Raw genomic sequence first — 13,148 nt, forward strand, 5'->3', positions numbered from 1 at the left:
TCTCTCTGTCTTGAATGATAATATCCAAATGAAATAAATAAATCATACACATAATGTGAGAAGTGAAGAAAAAGAAATAGAATTACTTTTTTTTCTCTATTATAATACATAATACGCGTGCGTATATCAATTTATATATATATATATATATGCTAATCTAATAATCTCGAAAGACCTTCAAGAATTTATTCTTGCGATATTTCACAAGCATGCTTTCTTGATTATTTTGCTTTTTTCCGAATGTTTTCAATTTTTCTCTTCGCAAACAAGGTTCGTCTTGATTCACACATCTAATTTTTACGGGAATAAAGTCGCAGCTTGGACTCTTGGACACAAAATTTCATTTGTTGTTATCACGTGTTTCACATATTAGCTCATGTAATATAGAATCAGCTTCCCAAATGGAAGTTATTTTTATCATACTACATTGCTTGTGGTCACAATTTTAGCGACATCATAAAATGAGTGTAAAGAGTAAATGGAAAATAGCACTTAGGGAAATAGGAGGAATCAGGAGTAAGCGGAAACTATGTATCGGCACAATTGCAATATGAAAATGATTTTGAAATAAAATCTATGGCACATACGAAAACGTAAGGCAATTAGACATAAGCAGTAAGCAAATCACAATAGAGAACGTAAGGTTATTGCCATACGTTTTCTATTATGATTGGCTAGTTCGCTTACTGTTTCTCTTACTGCCGTAAGTTTTTCTAATGTGTTTCTGGCTTAAAAGTCTTCGCCGCGACCACCCTTCATGTCGCCTTTTCGAGAATGCCTGTAGTTTTTGGAGAAGAAGATACCACCTACAAGACGAGAGGATACTACCCGTGAAAGAAGGTATTCGTGCTCATGTTTAAGTTTTCGGAGAAAAAGAATTATATGGGACATTATTTTTGTTTATGCTTGGATTTTTCCCGCCACTCTTTAATCACGAAAGAAATATCGGAGATATATATCGAAAACATAAGAAAGACAAAAGGGAATATGCTTAAAATAGAATAAAGATAAAAAAAGATAAGAAATAGCACTTAAAATGGTTGTACATTTTTGATAACTTAAAAATCATTGTATTTATTAATGTGATCTTATTATATCTTCATCAAAGTTATTGCGTATTATTTCATTTTAAACGTTATTTAAAACAAACAAATGCGTATATAAAATTCTATGGGATAATATCTTCATAATTAATGGTTGCGTTCAACAGAAAAAGCAGCTTCAAGAATTTTACAACAGTTGCAAAGCTGCTGTTCTACTGAATACAGCCAATGCGTGAATATCAACGCAACACTAAAAAAAGAGTTAGGTATAATAGTTATCAAATGTAAGTGAAACAGTGCCAATCAAATTGTTCGGTTAATTATATGGTTAATTATATCGGTTAAAATTATATGACCAACAATAATTTTACTTTTCTAAGTAAGGTAAATGTCTCAGCTACTACGTCTAGCGTAGATTGTCATAAATAATTTATAATATATTAGAATTTTTGATATAAATATTTGTATTCATTTGAAAACTCAAGACTCCCTTAAGCAAAGAAAAATTATTTTATCCCACTTATAACAATTATTAATTAAAATATTTAAATAAACAATAGAATGCGTCAATATATCAGTGGCCGGACACGTAATGTCCCAGTGTCCAACCACAATTAGAAAATTAGTATGCTGACGGGAAATATAATGTAAATAGATGTTTAATGAGAAAAGACAACTAATTCAAATTGATCTTTAAGATAAAAAGTATTTGGGATTAAATATTAATTTAAATAAATAAAGTTTTATGTAACTGTCCGATCTCAGTGACTGGACATGTACCTATGTCCGGATTTACACAACACTTTATGTAATTTAAATTAATATTAGTCTCAAATACGCTTTTTAAAACGTAATATTATAGTTTAATTATAATCTTTAATTGCAATTAAATTATAATACAGTAATAAAAAAAAGTATTTGAGATTAATAATAATTTTTGTGTAAGTGTCCGGACATAGGTACGTGTCCGGTCACTCTCTGGGACATTTACCTTATTTAATAAATATTATCAAACATAATAATATAATCAACCGTTTGATAATATTTACTAAGTATTCAGAAAAGTAAAATTATTTTTGGTTATGTTAATAGAACGTTTGATTGGCGTTATTTCACTCAATTTGACAGCTATTGTCAGACTTTTTTCAAAAAGAAGTAAATCATTTAAGTTTGATACAGAGGGAGGAATAGCTTGGATAAAAAATGTAATCAAGGAAAGAAAATTAATTATAGAAAAATTAAATATGGAAATATGGAATATTGTAGTTTGATTCTTTTTGTCTTCGTAGATTTTTGATTGTGAAGATTCGGTTTTGGAGAATTTATATATTTCCATTACTAAATACAAGTCGTAAGGCCTTTCAAAAGCTAAAAGGCAAGAGCTAAAATAGACTGCCTTCTCATCTATTATTATAATACTGATGCAATTTAGATATATATAATGAATGCGTACCTGTCATGATTTCGATCCAAAAGTGCCGGGGTGCTGGACGCTTTGATCCTCCGTTGAGCTTTGCTGAGACCAGGAGTTCGTCGTCTCTCCCTTCCGGCGTGGCCACTCGTTCTGTAGTCGTGCAAAGGCTGAAACAAAATGTTAAAAATTGAAAATACAATTGTTAACACAATCAATCCCTTAAACATAAACTAACAGTAACATTACAGTATTATAAATAATATTCCTTAACAAAGTAACATTCAGTTATAATTTTCTATTCAACAATACATATGTATTACAGAAAATATTGCACTTATATTGTTAAGTAAGAAATCCTAACATTAATGTAATGTTATTGTTAATTGGCTGGGAATGTAGAATAATAAAATACTACACGATTACTCGTCCAAATAATCTCTAAATAATATATTGTTTTTCATCGCCAGATGTAAAGAATTTCTTTTATTCCATCTGCTAGTACATATCGATCTCGATATCGATACATCAAAAAGGGTCACGTTTATTTTTAGTACGCAGATATACGTAGCAACATACTATTGATGACAATTGATAACCCCCTCGCGAGAAAGTTGCGTTACGTATGTATATCTTTCCCACGATTCGACTGGGTACGCACGAATGCGCTTGATCATTCATATCTTTGTATCAGTATTGAACGTACTTTAGCCAGGTTACCGGGTCTAATATTATGTTGCTAAGCTTCGTTACAAGTGGGTTACCAGGCAACCGGTTTTTATTTTAAATCGACAGTTCGTCCTATCGTCTTCCTCTTATCGCTTTATTTTTACCGTGATTGACAAATTGCAAATTACAATTGATCGGGATTTTATTTATGACTCTACTTTATTATGCAGAGACCATAAAGAATAATTACGTGGAAATACGAATAATAAATCATAAAATGCGAAGTGCTCGATAAGAAATTTCTCTGATGAATTAAATGGTATTTTTTTTCTATCGGGAGACGAAATAATCTCTTTATTATTCGTATATTAAAACACCTGTGCGAATGATAAATGTCGCTTTCACAATGTGTCCGGCTATAAATTATCGATCTACTCGGCCGCAGCCCCCAATGTATATCACTGCACCTTACCCGCGGTAATCGACGAAAGCGTTGATTTCGCGGTTTCTGCCCATCCTTTCACGCATGCCTCCGCGCTAGACGCGGAATTGGAAGGGATGCAAACGGTGTCGAGCCACAAAGGTTGATTAGATCTTTGCAGCTGCCTCGACACCGCGCACTACGTTTTACTAATTAAGATTCTCATGCGGCGAGAAATCTAATACATGTATACGATATATGTATGTGTATATAAGTATGTATGAATATATAGATATACACATACCGACGAGATAAATCCCGCTCGGTCGAACTTCTATCGCCGACACCCCTCGAATCCGTTCCGCTATAATCGTACTTGATTCAAACGGAAAATTATGGAAATTTCGCTTTTATTTCGATGGAAATTTCGTTTAACGCGCTCTCGTGCTCCAAGAAACTTGAATATCTGTCAAATATAATCTCAATCGATGGCATTTTCATGAAATAATTTGCTTCGATTATCCACTTGTTAGAGAATCTTTATCGATATTTTTCAAACGAGTATTTTTCTAATTGCCTTTATTAGATTAAAAAATCCTTTTCCGGAATGAAAGTATAAACAATAATAATAATAATAGGTAGTTCCTAACTACCTAAACTACTAAACTGTATGCCAAAACTGTATGCAAAAACGCAAAAAGTTGGAAGATTACAGTTTTATTATCGGATTTTGGCGTCGACTCGTAACAATATCCATTTTATATACCTACAAGTTTTATACTTTGTACGTATAAAGTGTTAAATGATTTTAGTTTAGACTAGGGATTACATGAATAAGCAATGTTAAATTCTTAGAATTAAGCTTAGGTACCTGATATAAAAGATTAGCTAGATAGCGATAGGGTGTCGACGACACGTAAATCGTGTGTAAGTCATCGAATCGGCAAAACGTCTTTAGAATCCCCTTAAGATAGTCGAGATATTCGCTCGATTTTATCATTATTGGATGCTTTCCATTGGGTGGCCACGAATCAACACAAATGTCTATCTTCTACACAAGTGTGTTCCATCTTCGTTACTCTCACTGAATGTCAAGAAAGATAGAATGATGCTCGTGCCAATCTGTATCATCAAATGGAAAGCATCCATTAGGAGCATAAATTACTAGCTGCACCTGCCGCAAGAGTGTGACGCGTATAACGTGGGACTTTACGTTTCTGAGACGTCCGCTTCCGGTTATAAACGCGCAGTGGATAACGTCAGTTCGACACGATACATCGGATGTTAACGAGCACACTGTCGTCGCTGCGGATGATGCATGTAGGTCGTCGCAAGCTGCCCGCGGTACACCACAGTCGCGTGCAGCGTGATGCATCCCTATCCCTACAGCTACCGTCGAGACGTCACCGGCATTGGGGCCATTACTCACGTGTCGCCGATCGATGATCGCTTCCGTGTAGTCGATAATTGTACTCGGATCGGAGATCTACGACAGCGAGCCGCTCGCGCGGAGTTCGCGTGCCGCGAATGCGTACGGCGTGGCAATGAAGTTCGATAACGTTACGAGAAAATATATGCTACTTGATTAATATGCAAATTACGCTGTAATTAAAAAAATATAATGTCAATTTTAACTTAACGACGTATAGTGGGCTTTTTGAGTTAAAAGTAAAATTAACATTTTATTTTTAACAGAGTACTTTTTAATTGGTACACAAATGATCTTTTTGTCCCTCAAAGTAATTCTCTTTAGAGACAATGCGTTTCTGATAACGCTCGTCCCGCGGAAACTCTGTGAAAAGTTATCTTTGGATATCGCCTTAAGTCTTGTTGTCACACAGTTCTATAAGTAAAGCACAGAAGTCATAATAATCATAAAATATCATGACCTTATTTGTAAATTTATTTTTGAGTTCATTTTTAAATATCAAATGATGTCACGATATTATTATGACTTAATTATAAGTCTCTCTGTGTTCTATCTGATGAATATTAAATTCTGATCCCAAATGTGTAATACGGCAATTCTTGAGTCAGTGTTGCATTATTATTTTGAATCATTCCATTTCCCCGATTTTGCTCCAGCAGACTTCTTTTTATTCTCTAAAACTAAAAAAAGATGATAAAAGGGACTTGATTTACAAACATTTTAAACATTCAGAACCATACAATAAGACTTAAGACTCCAAAAATGATTTTTCACAGAATTTCTATAAACTGTGTTAAGAAACATCTCTCAAGAAATGTCTCTAAAAATTACTTTGAAGAATAATAAAAATCATTTGTATATTAATTAAGTGATGTTTATTTTCTCATTAATAATATTCACTAAACTTTATTGCTGCACCGCGTATTTAAATTAATTCATCGGATGAAATATCATCGTCGATATTATGTCGGCTAAACGAGTCCTTATGCGATGTCGGCGTCGCGACGAAAATAGTCTTAGGGAGAAAAATAGCCAGCGATAATGAATGAATCGCCAATAATATAAATACAATATGTTAGTCCTTAGCTCCAGAAACGCGGGTAGAGTTGTTATACAAATCTTGTGATCGAGTCTTAAAGTCTATTAAGTTCTTACCGAGCAGTCCTCAAGTCAATCATACATTGCAATGAAGAAATTCGAGTCAAACTGATGAAAAATGAATATACCTGTTATACTTGTTGAAGATTAATAGTTGGCCAACTGAGGTTATTATCGACAGAATTAAAAATTTCTCTATTTATTATCATAATTATGAGGAATGAGCGTTCTGTTGGCTGCGTGTGTGTGTGTGTGTGTGTGTGTGTGTGTGTGTGTAAAATAAATCGACGACATGCATCGGCCTACACGTCTGCCGAGCGTACAGACCGGAAGATTAGCGGCGTCGCTTGAGGTCTGTTTAATTAAGCCTTGTCTTATTGATTAACACAAGAGTTCTGTAATAACAGATTTATGGTTTTGCATCGATAAACAGAGCCAATTTAATCCGCGATTTATCGTATTATTGTTTAGCCATTAATTCGCTCACTTTGCGTATTTATTATAATTATACGGGTAATTCTTTTTTATTAATCGAATACATAATTTTCCTTCTCTGCAATGTAAGAATAAACATAAAAGTCTTTTACGTTAATCAAAAATAATTGTTGAATTATATTCAAATAAGTTAATTTTTAAGAAAATTGAAAAAATAAATTTTTATTAAAAATTAAGAAAATGGTAAATTTATCTATACTTCTCGAATTTTTACCAAAAAGAGAGATAAAATTATTATCGTATTGAAATTTTTTGTAACTTGAGATAATTTCTTTTTTTTATGTACATTTAATCCTCCAGCACCACTCCGAAATTTTCGATCATAATTTCTAAAAATACTCTAGGCAGTTGAGGAAAAGAGAAGCGCACTGATACTTTATGCTGATGAAGTAAACGGCAAAGTTCACGACACGACAGTAACTCGCAAACGATTAGGCTTTTTTCTTTATAATAATTTTTATAATTTTTTAAACAATTATGAAATACATGTTATATATATATATATATATATATATATATATATATATATATTTAATAAATACAACAAATATAAACAAAATCACCAGTGATTCATGCAGCGTGATGATCACTTAAAATTGACGTAGCACGTTTTAAGTAAAGCTAAATTTAATTTTAATTCTTTTCAGTTTGAATTAATTTTGATCATTGTTTTTGATTGTTTTTTCTCAGAAATTTTTTAAAATAAACCTTGAAATAAGTTTAAATAGCTTGCAAGTAAATTGTTGCTGCTGAAAAGTATGGAAACAGCTCCAATTTAAATAAGCTAGTTCTGCCAAGTATAGCTACAGTTTGAATAAAATAAGTTGTCGACAAATGTAATGCAACTACATTTTAATAAATATAATTTAAATATTAATCTTCTATTGATAAATAGGTGCTCTGAAAGGATAGACGCTGCTTCTTCTGATACAGGTCATTTGAAACTGGTCTTAAAACTATAGATTTCATATACGCGTAATGCAGAACGAGTTGTTACGTCTCTGATAAGAAATTAGGGACACAGAACAAGAAGAATAAAATATTAAAAGAAGTAATTTCGTGTTATATTAAATATAAAATTCTATTTCTTTTTTATTAATTTGATTACAAAAACTTGTCCAATGCTGGCTTAAATGTACTGACCCAAAAATAGTCGATTAAATTTTTTAGTTTGTAGTAACACATAACTGAGAAATAAGTATACAAAGAAAATCCTGATAGATCAATTAATTTATCAATACCAGTTATTTACCGTCACGTTCACCAGTAATAATGCATCGCTGCCGATATAGATGCCACAAAGCCATTGTTATTCATTGAAGAAAAAAAAATATTACTCTTCTGGGAGGAGTGGATCAGGAGACGCAGGTTTTACGTCATGCAATATATATACATATATAAAAATATAGTAACCTCAAGAAAGAGATGTTACGGTATATTCTTTACTTTAGAATATCATATATGTATTTTTAGACACAAATACGACACGCAAATCGATTGAATAAAAACGCGACTCTATATCTTCCCTGCTTTATATCATCATCCAAATAATTAGGTTTGACTATTTACATGGATCGTCTATTATTCTTTTTTTCTTCAAGACTAAAGTATTGATCTCAGAGTAACGAAACGATTTCGTGCTCTACCATAATCAGATTACTTATTCTTTTAAGTAATCACTTCCATCTTCTATTATATTTTAATTATTTCTTTAATAACATAATTATATACTTAATAATTAAACAATAATTAAATGTAATAATAATTATTATATAATTATTATTACATTTAATAAGATTACATATAATTCTTGATTACGTAATTAGTGCAATTCTTTTATTATCTTCTTTTAACTTACAGAAACGGGGGCTGTGTGAGATGTAGCCGCTTCCTGCGTGTGACGGAGTCTGCTGGGACTAGGGCTGGATCGCTGGGAATCTTGTCCTCGCTGCCAGGATGTTGACCTGCTGTCGACAGACAAACAAGAAAATTCAATTATATTTACTGCAGTTTATAACAACAAAAAAAAACGATTTATTGAAAAATGTCGATTAAAAGTAGGACTTAATGTAACTTGAGAAATCCTTATCCCTTTGTTGAAGTCTTTTGGACTTACAGTCACACATGTCGCTTTATATTCTCGTTGACGTAATTTGATATACCGAGTGATTCAAAGACTTATTCATTCGCGCGCTTATATTCGCAGTAGAATTGTATAAGTAACGTTATCTCAATTAATTCATATACAGGCTTATCGTGTGTTATCGGATAGCAGTGTGTCCAATAGGCGGGATGCGCCACGCCGGTGATTAATCAATAAACACAACGCGGTGCGTCGCTTGAATCTTAATTAATGGGTTTGGAGGAGCCGAGCAAATTCAACATACGTCTCAGAGTTGCAGCGCGTTATCTTAGCAGGTCGCATTCAAGTGCGATATATTATATATGTATATAGATATGGAAGACCGGAATACAGGTTTCGCGTAATAAAATTCTGTTAAAATAATTCGTGCGCTTAGTTCAATAACGCGGAAAAACGGCTGTGCGCCTCGCAATCGTGCGTACTGGTGGCAAATGCATATGCATGCCACATTCGTTTCAACAAACAGCGGACTTTTTCTAACGTTACAACACACATCGGTTTAAAAGTACCGTTTAATAATCGTGTGCAATGAAAAAAAAACAATCTTTTTATTATTCTATTTATTTGTGTTACGTAAAATATGTGATACATTTTTTCATTGAATAAAAATTGATTGCAAAGTCGCTGAAACAAAAATAGAAATGATACCAAATGCTTTTAAGATACTAATATAGAAAACAATTAAATATATATTTTTATTAAAAATAAATTATTGTTATATTAAATTTTCTATTACGTTATTATTTTAAAAAACCAAATTTTAATATAAACATAGTTTTATCTTATACATTTAATTAAGTAAGAGAAGATATTTGATCAAAGTGAATCTTAGTACTTAGATATTTTCTGTTTGAATTTATGTACGTATCTAATTTTGCAAATCGCGCGCCGCAATCGTTTTCAATCTTGAAACGCAATCACGAGCAGAATCAGAGTAGTAATATGATTTATTAAATTGACAAGAAATTTAATAATTTTCGATGCTAATATGCGCATCTTTATAAGATTATTAAAGCTGATGCAATAAATTATTCATAAATTTAAGATTTTTATTAACATCAGATTATTAATATTCTTATAAAGATACTTATTAGCATAAAAAAATCATTAAATTACTTGTCGATTTAATAAATGATATTGTTATTTTGTTTCTGCTTATGATTGCGATTTGAAGAAAAAAAAAATTTCGGCGCGCGGATTTGCAGAATCACAAATGTGTACATTAAATTCACACAGATTATTTAAGCACTAAGATCCGCTTTGACAGAATATAGGAATCCTCTTGTTAGATTTATTCGCATCGGTTCAAATTCGTATCATAATTGTTTTACCTTGTAAAATTGTCAATTTTAATACTAAATTTCTTTCGCATCGCGTATGTGTGGTTATAGAATCAAATTGCGCCGCAAACCGACGACACTGCAAGTAATCACAATTTGAAAAACACATATTACGAGCAGGGATAAAGCGGAAGTAATGCAATGATTAAAAATATGGTTTTCTCCGTCGACGCGCGACAAGGAGGAGGTTCGTACGATTCGGTCGACATTGTTCGCGGTTCTCGCGATTGGACGGGAAAAACATTTTCGTAATAAATTACGGTGGAGCGCACGGCTTATCGTCCTGACGCGATAATGGGTGCGATGTTGTAAGTTATGGGGTCAAGGATCACCAGGTACGATTTGTACCAACGTTTCGTCGATAACCCCTCTCACAAAGACGGCGATTAATCGTTCCGATTGTCGTGCCACGAGACAATAATCTCGGATTACATATCACACGTAGCGCGCAATGACGTGGGCCCGACTTTCTACTTGAATCCGGCAATGCGTGCGTACGGCAAAGTGCGTGGAGCGAGAGCAGAAGGAACGCAATTTCTAATCTTCTCGATACTTATTTACATCGCAGACATTGAGATCGTTGCTCCTATTCGTACTCCTAAACAAATTGCGAAAGCCTTTCCAATTTAACGAACAAAGCGTTTGCTCGATTTTCATGATGGATCAAAGAAATTAAGAAGTCGCTCCACGTGATGTGAAGAGACGAAGAAGCGTGCACTTGCGCGAGGAAAAATGAGAGAGAAAGAAGCGGAAATTCGCTTGGTCCCGCGTTCTCACGGCAGCGTTTCATTATTTCGCGCGCGAATATACCTCGCAAAGTCGTCGTGCTAGAAACACGTAACGGCGACGTACCGATCGTCAAATGGTGAAAGGCGATAATAAACGCCGTGGTACAGCGAGGCGCGAGTGAACGAGTGCATTCGCATCGTTCGCGTTGCGCAGGAAAGAAAGGAGAGGATAGAAGAGAAGAAAAGCCAATAGAAAAGAAAGTATCCCCGATGACAGCCGCGAGTAGAATTAGCAGTCGTACTCTTTTTAAGGTCATTGGTTATTAATTAAAATTTTACATTTGTCAAAATTGTATTTTACAATTGTCAAAAAAGTTCTCACGTTCTAGAAATTTTTATTTTATTAATTCCTTCTAACTTCATTTTATTAGAGAACCATGTTAAAAAAGATTTTTTTTAAATTTATAATTTATACGCATATATAAGTGATTCACATATTAAATAATTCATTTTTCAAAATTTTGACTATTTTCCCAACATACATATTGTATTCTGTACATCAGATTTCAGATAATATTGATAGAATTAAATAATTTTAATGGATGTTTTCAAATTCGATGTACATTTAATACAATGTGTAAAGAGACTGAAGGGGTTAAATATCGACATTTAACGCATGTAAAATTATACCCCTTCTCTCTCATCCGGATCATCACCTTTTTTTAAAAAGTGTACATATGTACTTTTTCCTCGTGTTTCGGATATGATAACTGCGAGCCGACTACGCCGATTGAAGGCAGGTCACGGTGTGTACTGTGTTCTTAGGCACCTGAGAGTTCATCGATTTATTCCACTTTCTACGCGTGGTACCGATCGAGACCAGCGCGGAATCATCTTTCCTCTCGCGCGCGATGGGAGCGGCCAACTGTCATCCGCAGAACGGACGAGATTTACTTAACCTTGTCGAACGTATGAACGACGTGCAGCTCTCGTCTTTTTGCGAAAGATCGGTTCTCGATATCGGTTGACTCTCTGTTCGCTGTCATGTTAATCTTCTCTATTGCCGGCAGGAAAGCGAAACAAGAAGGCGTCGGCGAAAGCCTCCTTTAACCTTTGATTATAATTAGCAGTACGATCATAATGTAAGACCAACGTCAAATTAATCTCGAAGAGCTGTAAGTATCTTACATTTATAGAAGTGAAGGTTGTCCAACTTCTCGTTGTTCTATAAATATTAATAGATTTGTTCTTATATATATTTTTTTGTTGTTATTATAATAATAATATAAACGACGGATTAATATACATATGAAAACTTTAGCGAATTGCAATTTAATTAAATCAATTGTTTTCTAGGGAAATCCATCCAAAATTATTAATTTATAAAATATTTTAGATACACTTTTACTTTTTATAAGAAATCTTCGAAGAAATCGGTCTTTAATTTGAAATTCATTTTTCTTAAATTAGAGATTGCCACGTTTGATCAAAAAAATTAGTTCGAAATTAATTTGATAAATTAATAGAATTAGACTTGATAACTTGATAATTTCAAATTAACTTTTTGAGAAATATTTGTATACCGAATATTACTTTAATTACACATTTTTCTATTTGTGTTCCGACTTTAATAGTTCCAGTTATTACCGTTTGATAAGAGAATCTCGCGAAATAAAAGAGCTTCTTGTAAGATCTTCCTGTAAGTCTTTATTAATTAAGAATTTTAATTAATTTTGATAATGTAAGTACATACTACATAGTCGTTTTTCTTGTGAAATTTTTCAAAATCGCGCGTCGAGATAGACATTTTGTAAGGTATCCGTATCTAAAAGCTTCGACGTAGGTAAATGCATGGCACGGTTGTGCCATTATGAAATACGGTACTTTAAAATTTGATGGATGATTACAAAAACGCGAACGACGGTACGGGATCTAATATTTACCGTCTGGTACGTGGAAACTACGTCACCAGCCGCGTAGTACGGTCGAAGGATATTGGCACGTCGTGCTCGGTGTACATAAGCGGATGTACCTGCGATACGTGCTTGCAACCAGGCGCACCAGATTCTTCTCGTGGAAACGCATGAATTTTCGACGTGAAAAGTGCCAACACGTAAATATCACCAGCGATACGTCCAAGGTTAAAAAGTTTTATGTGTAAACTGCGTTACCTTGTAACATATTGCACGAAAATGATATTTCTCGACAACCATGAAAAACATAAGTAACTTTTAATTTAACGTAAGTAACTTTTTAATTTGTTGTATTATCTTTAAAGGATTAGCAAACTGTTTTAAATAATAAATTGCGTGGCATAAATTTATTAACTATATATTACAAATGATATAATTTTTTTATCTATATATATATA

General features: G+C 33.2%; 1 protein-coding gene across 1 annotated transcript in view; it reads right to left on the reverse strand.

The window, feature by feature from the left end:
- Nucleotides 1–13,148, reverse strand: part of LOC108753190 (filaggrin) — a 135,329-nt gene that overhangs the window by 20,067 nt on the left and 102,114 nt on the right. Inside the window, exons 11-12 of the mRNA XM_018494572.1 lie at nt 8,425–8,533; nt 2,497–2,624 (exon numbers count right to left, since the gene is read on the reverse strand). Coding sequence (XP_018350074.1) covers nt 2,497–2,624; nt 8,425–8,533 — 237 coding nt within the window. The remainder of the gene's footprint in view (nt 1–2,496; nt 2,625–8,424; nt 8,534–13,148) is intronic.

Source organism: Trachymyrmex septentrionalis, unplaced genomic scaffold (genome assembly GCF_001594115.1).
Source record: "Trachymyrmex septentrionalis isolate Tsep2-gDNA-1 unplaced genomic scaffold, Tsep1.0 scaffold66, whole genome shotgun sequence".
Lineage (NCBI taxonomy): Eukaryota > Metazoa > Arthropoda > Insecta > Hymenoptera > Formicidae > Trachymyrmex > Trachymyrmex septentrionalis.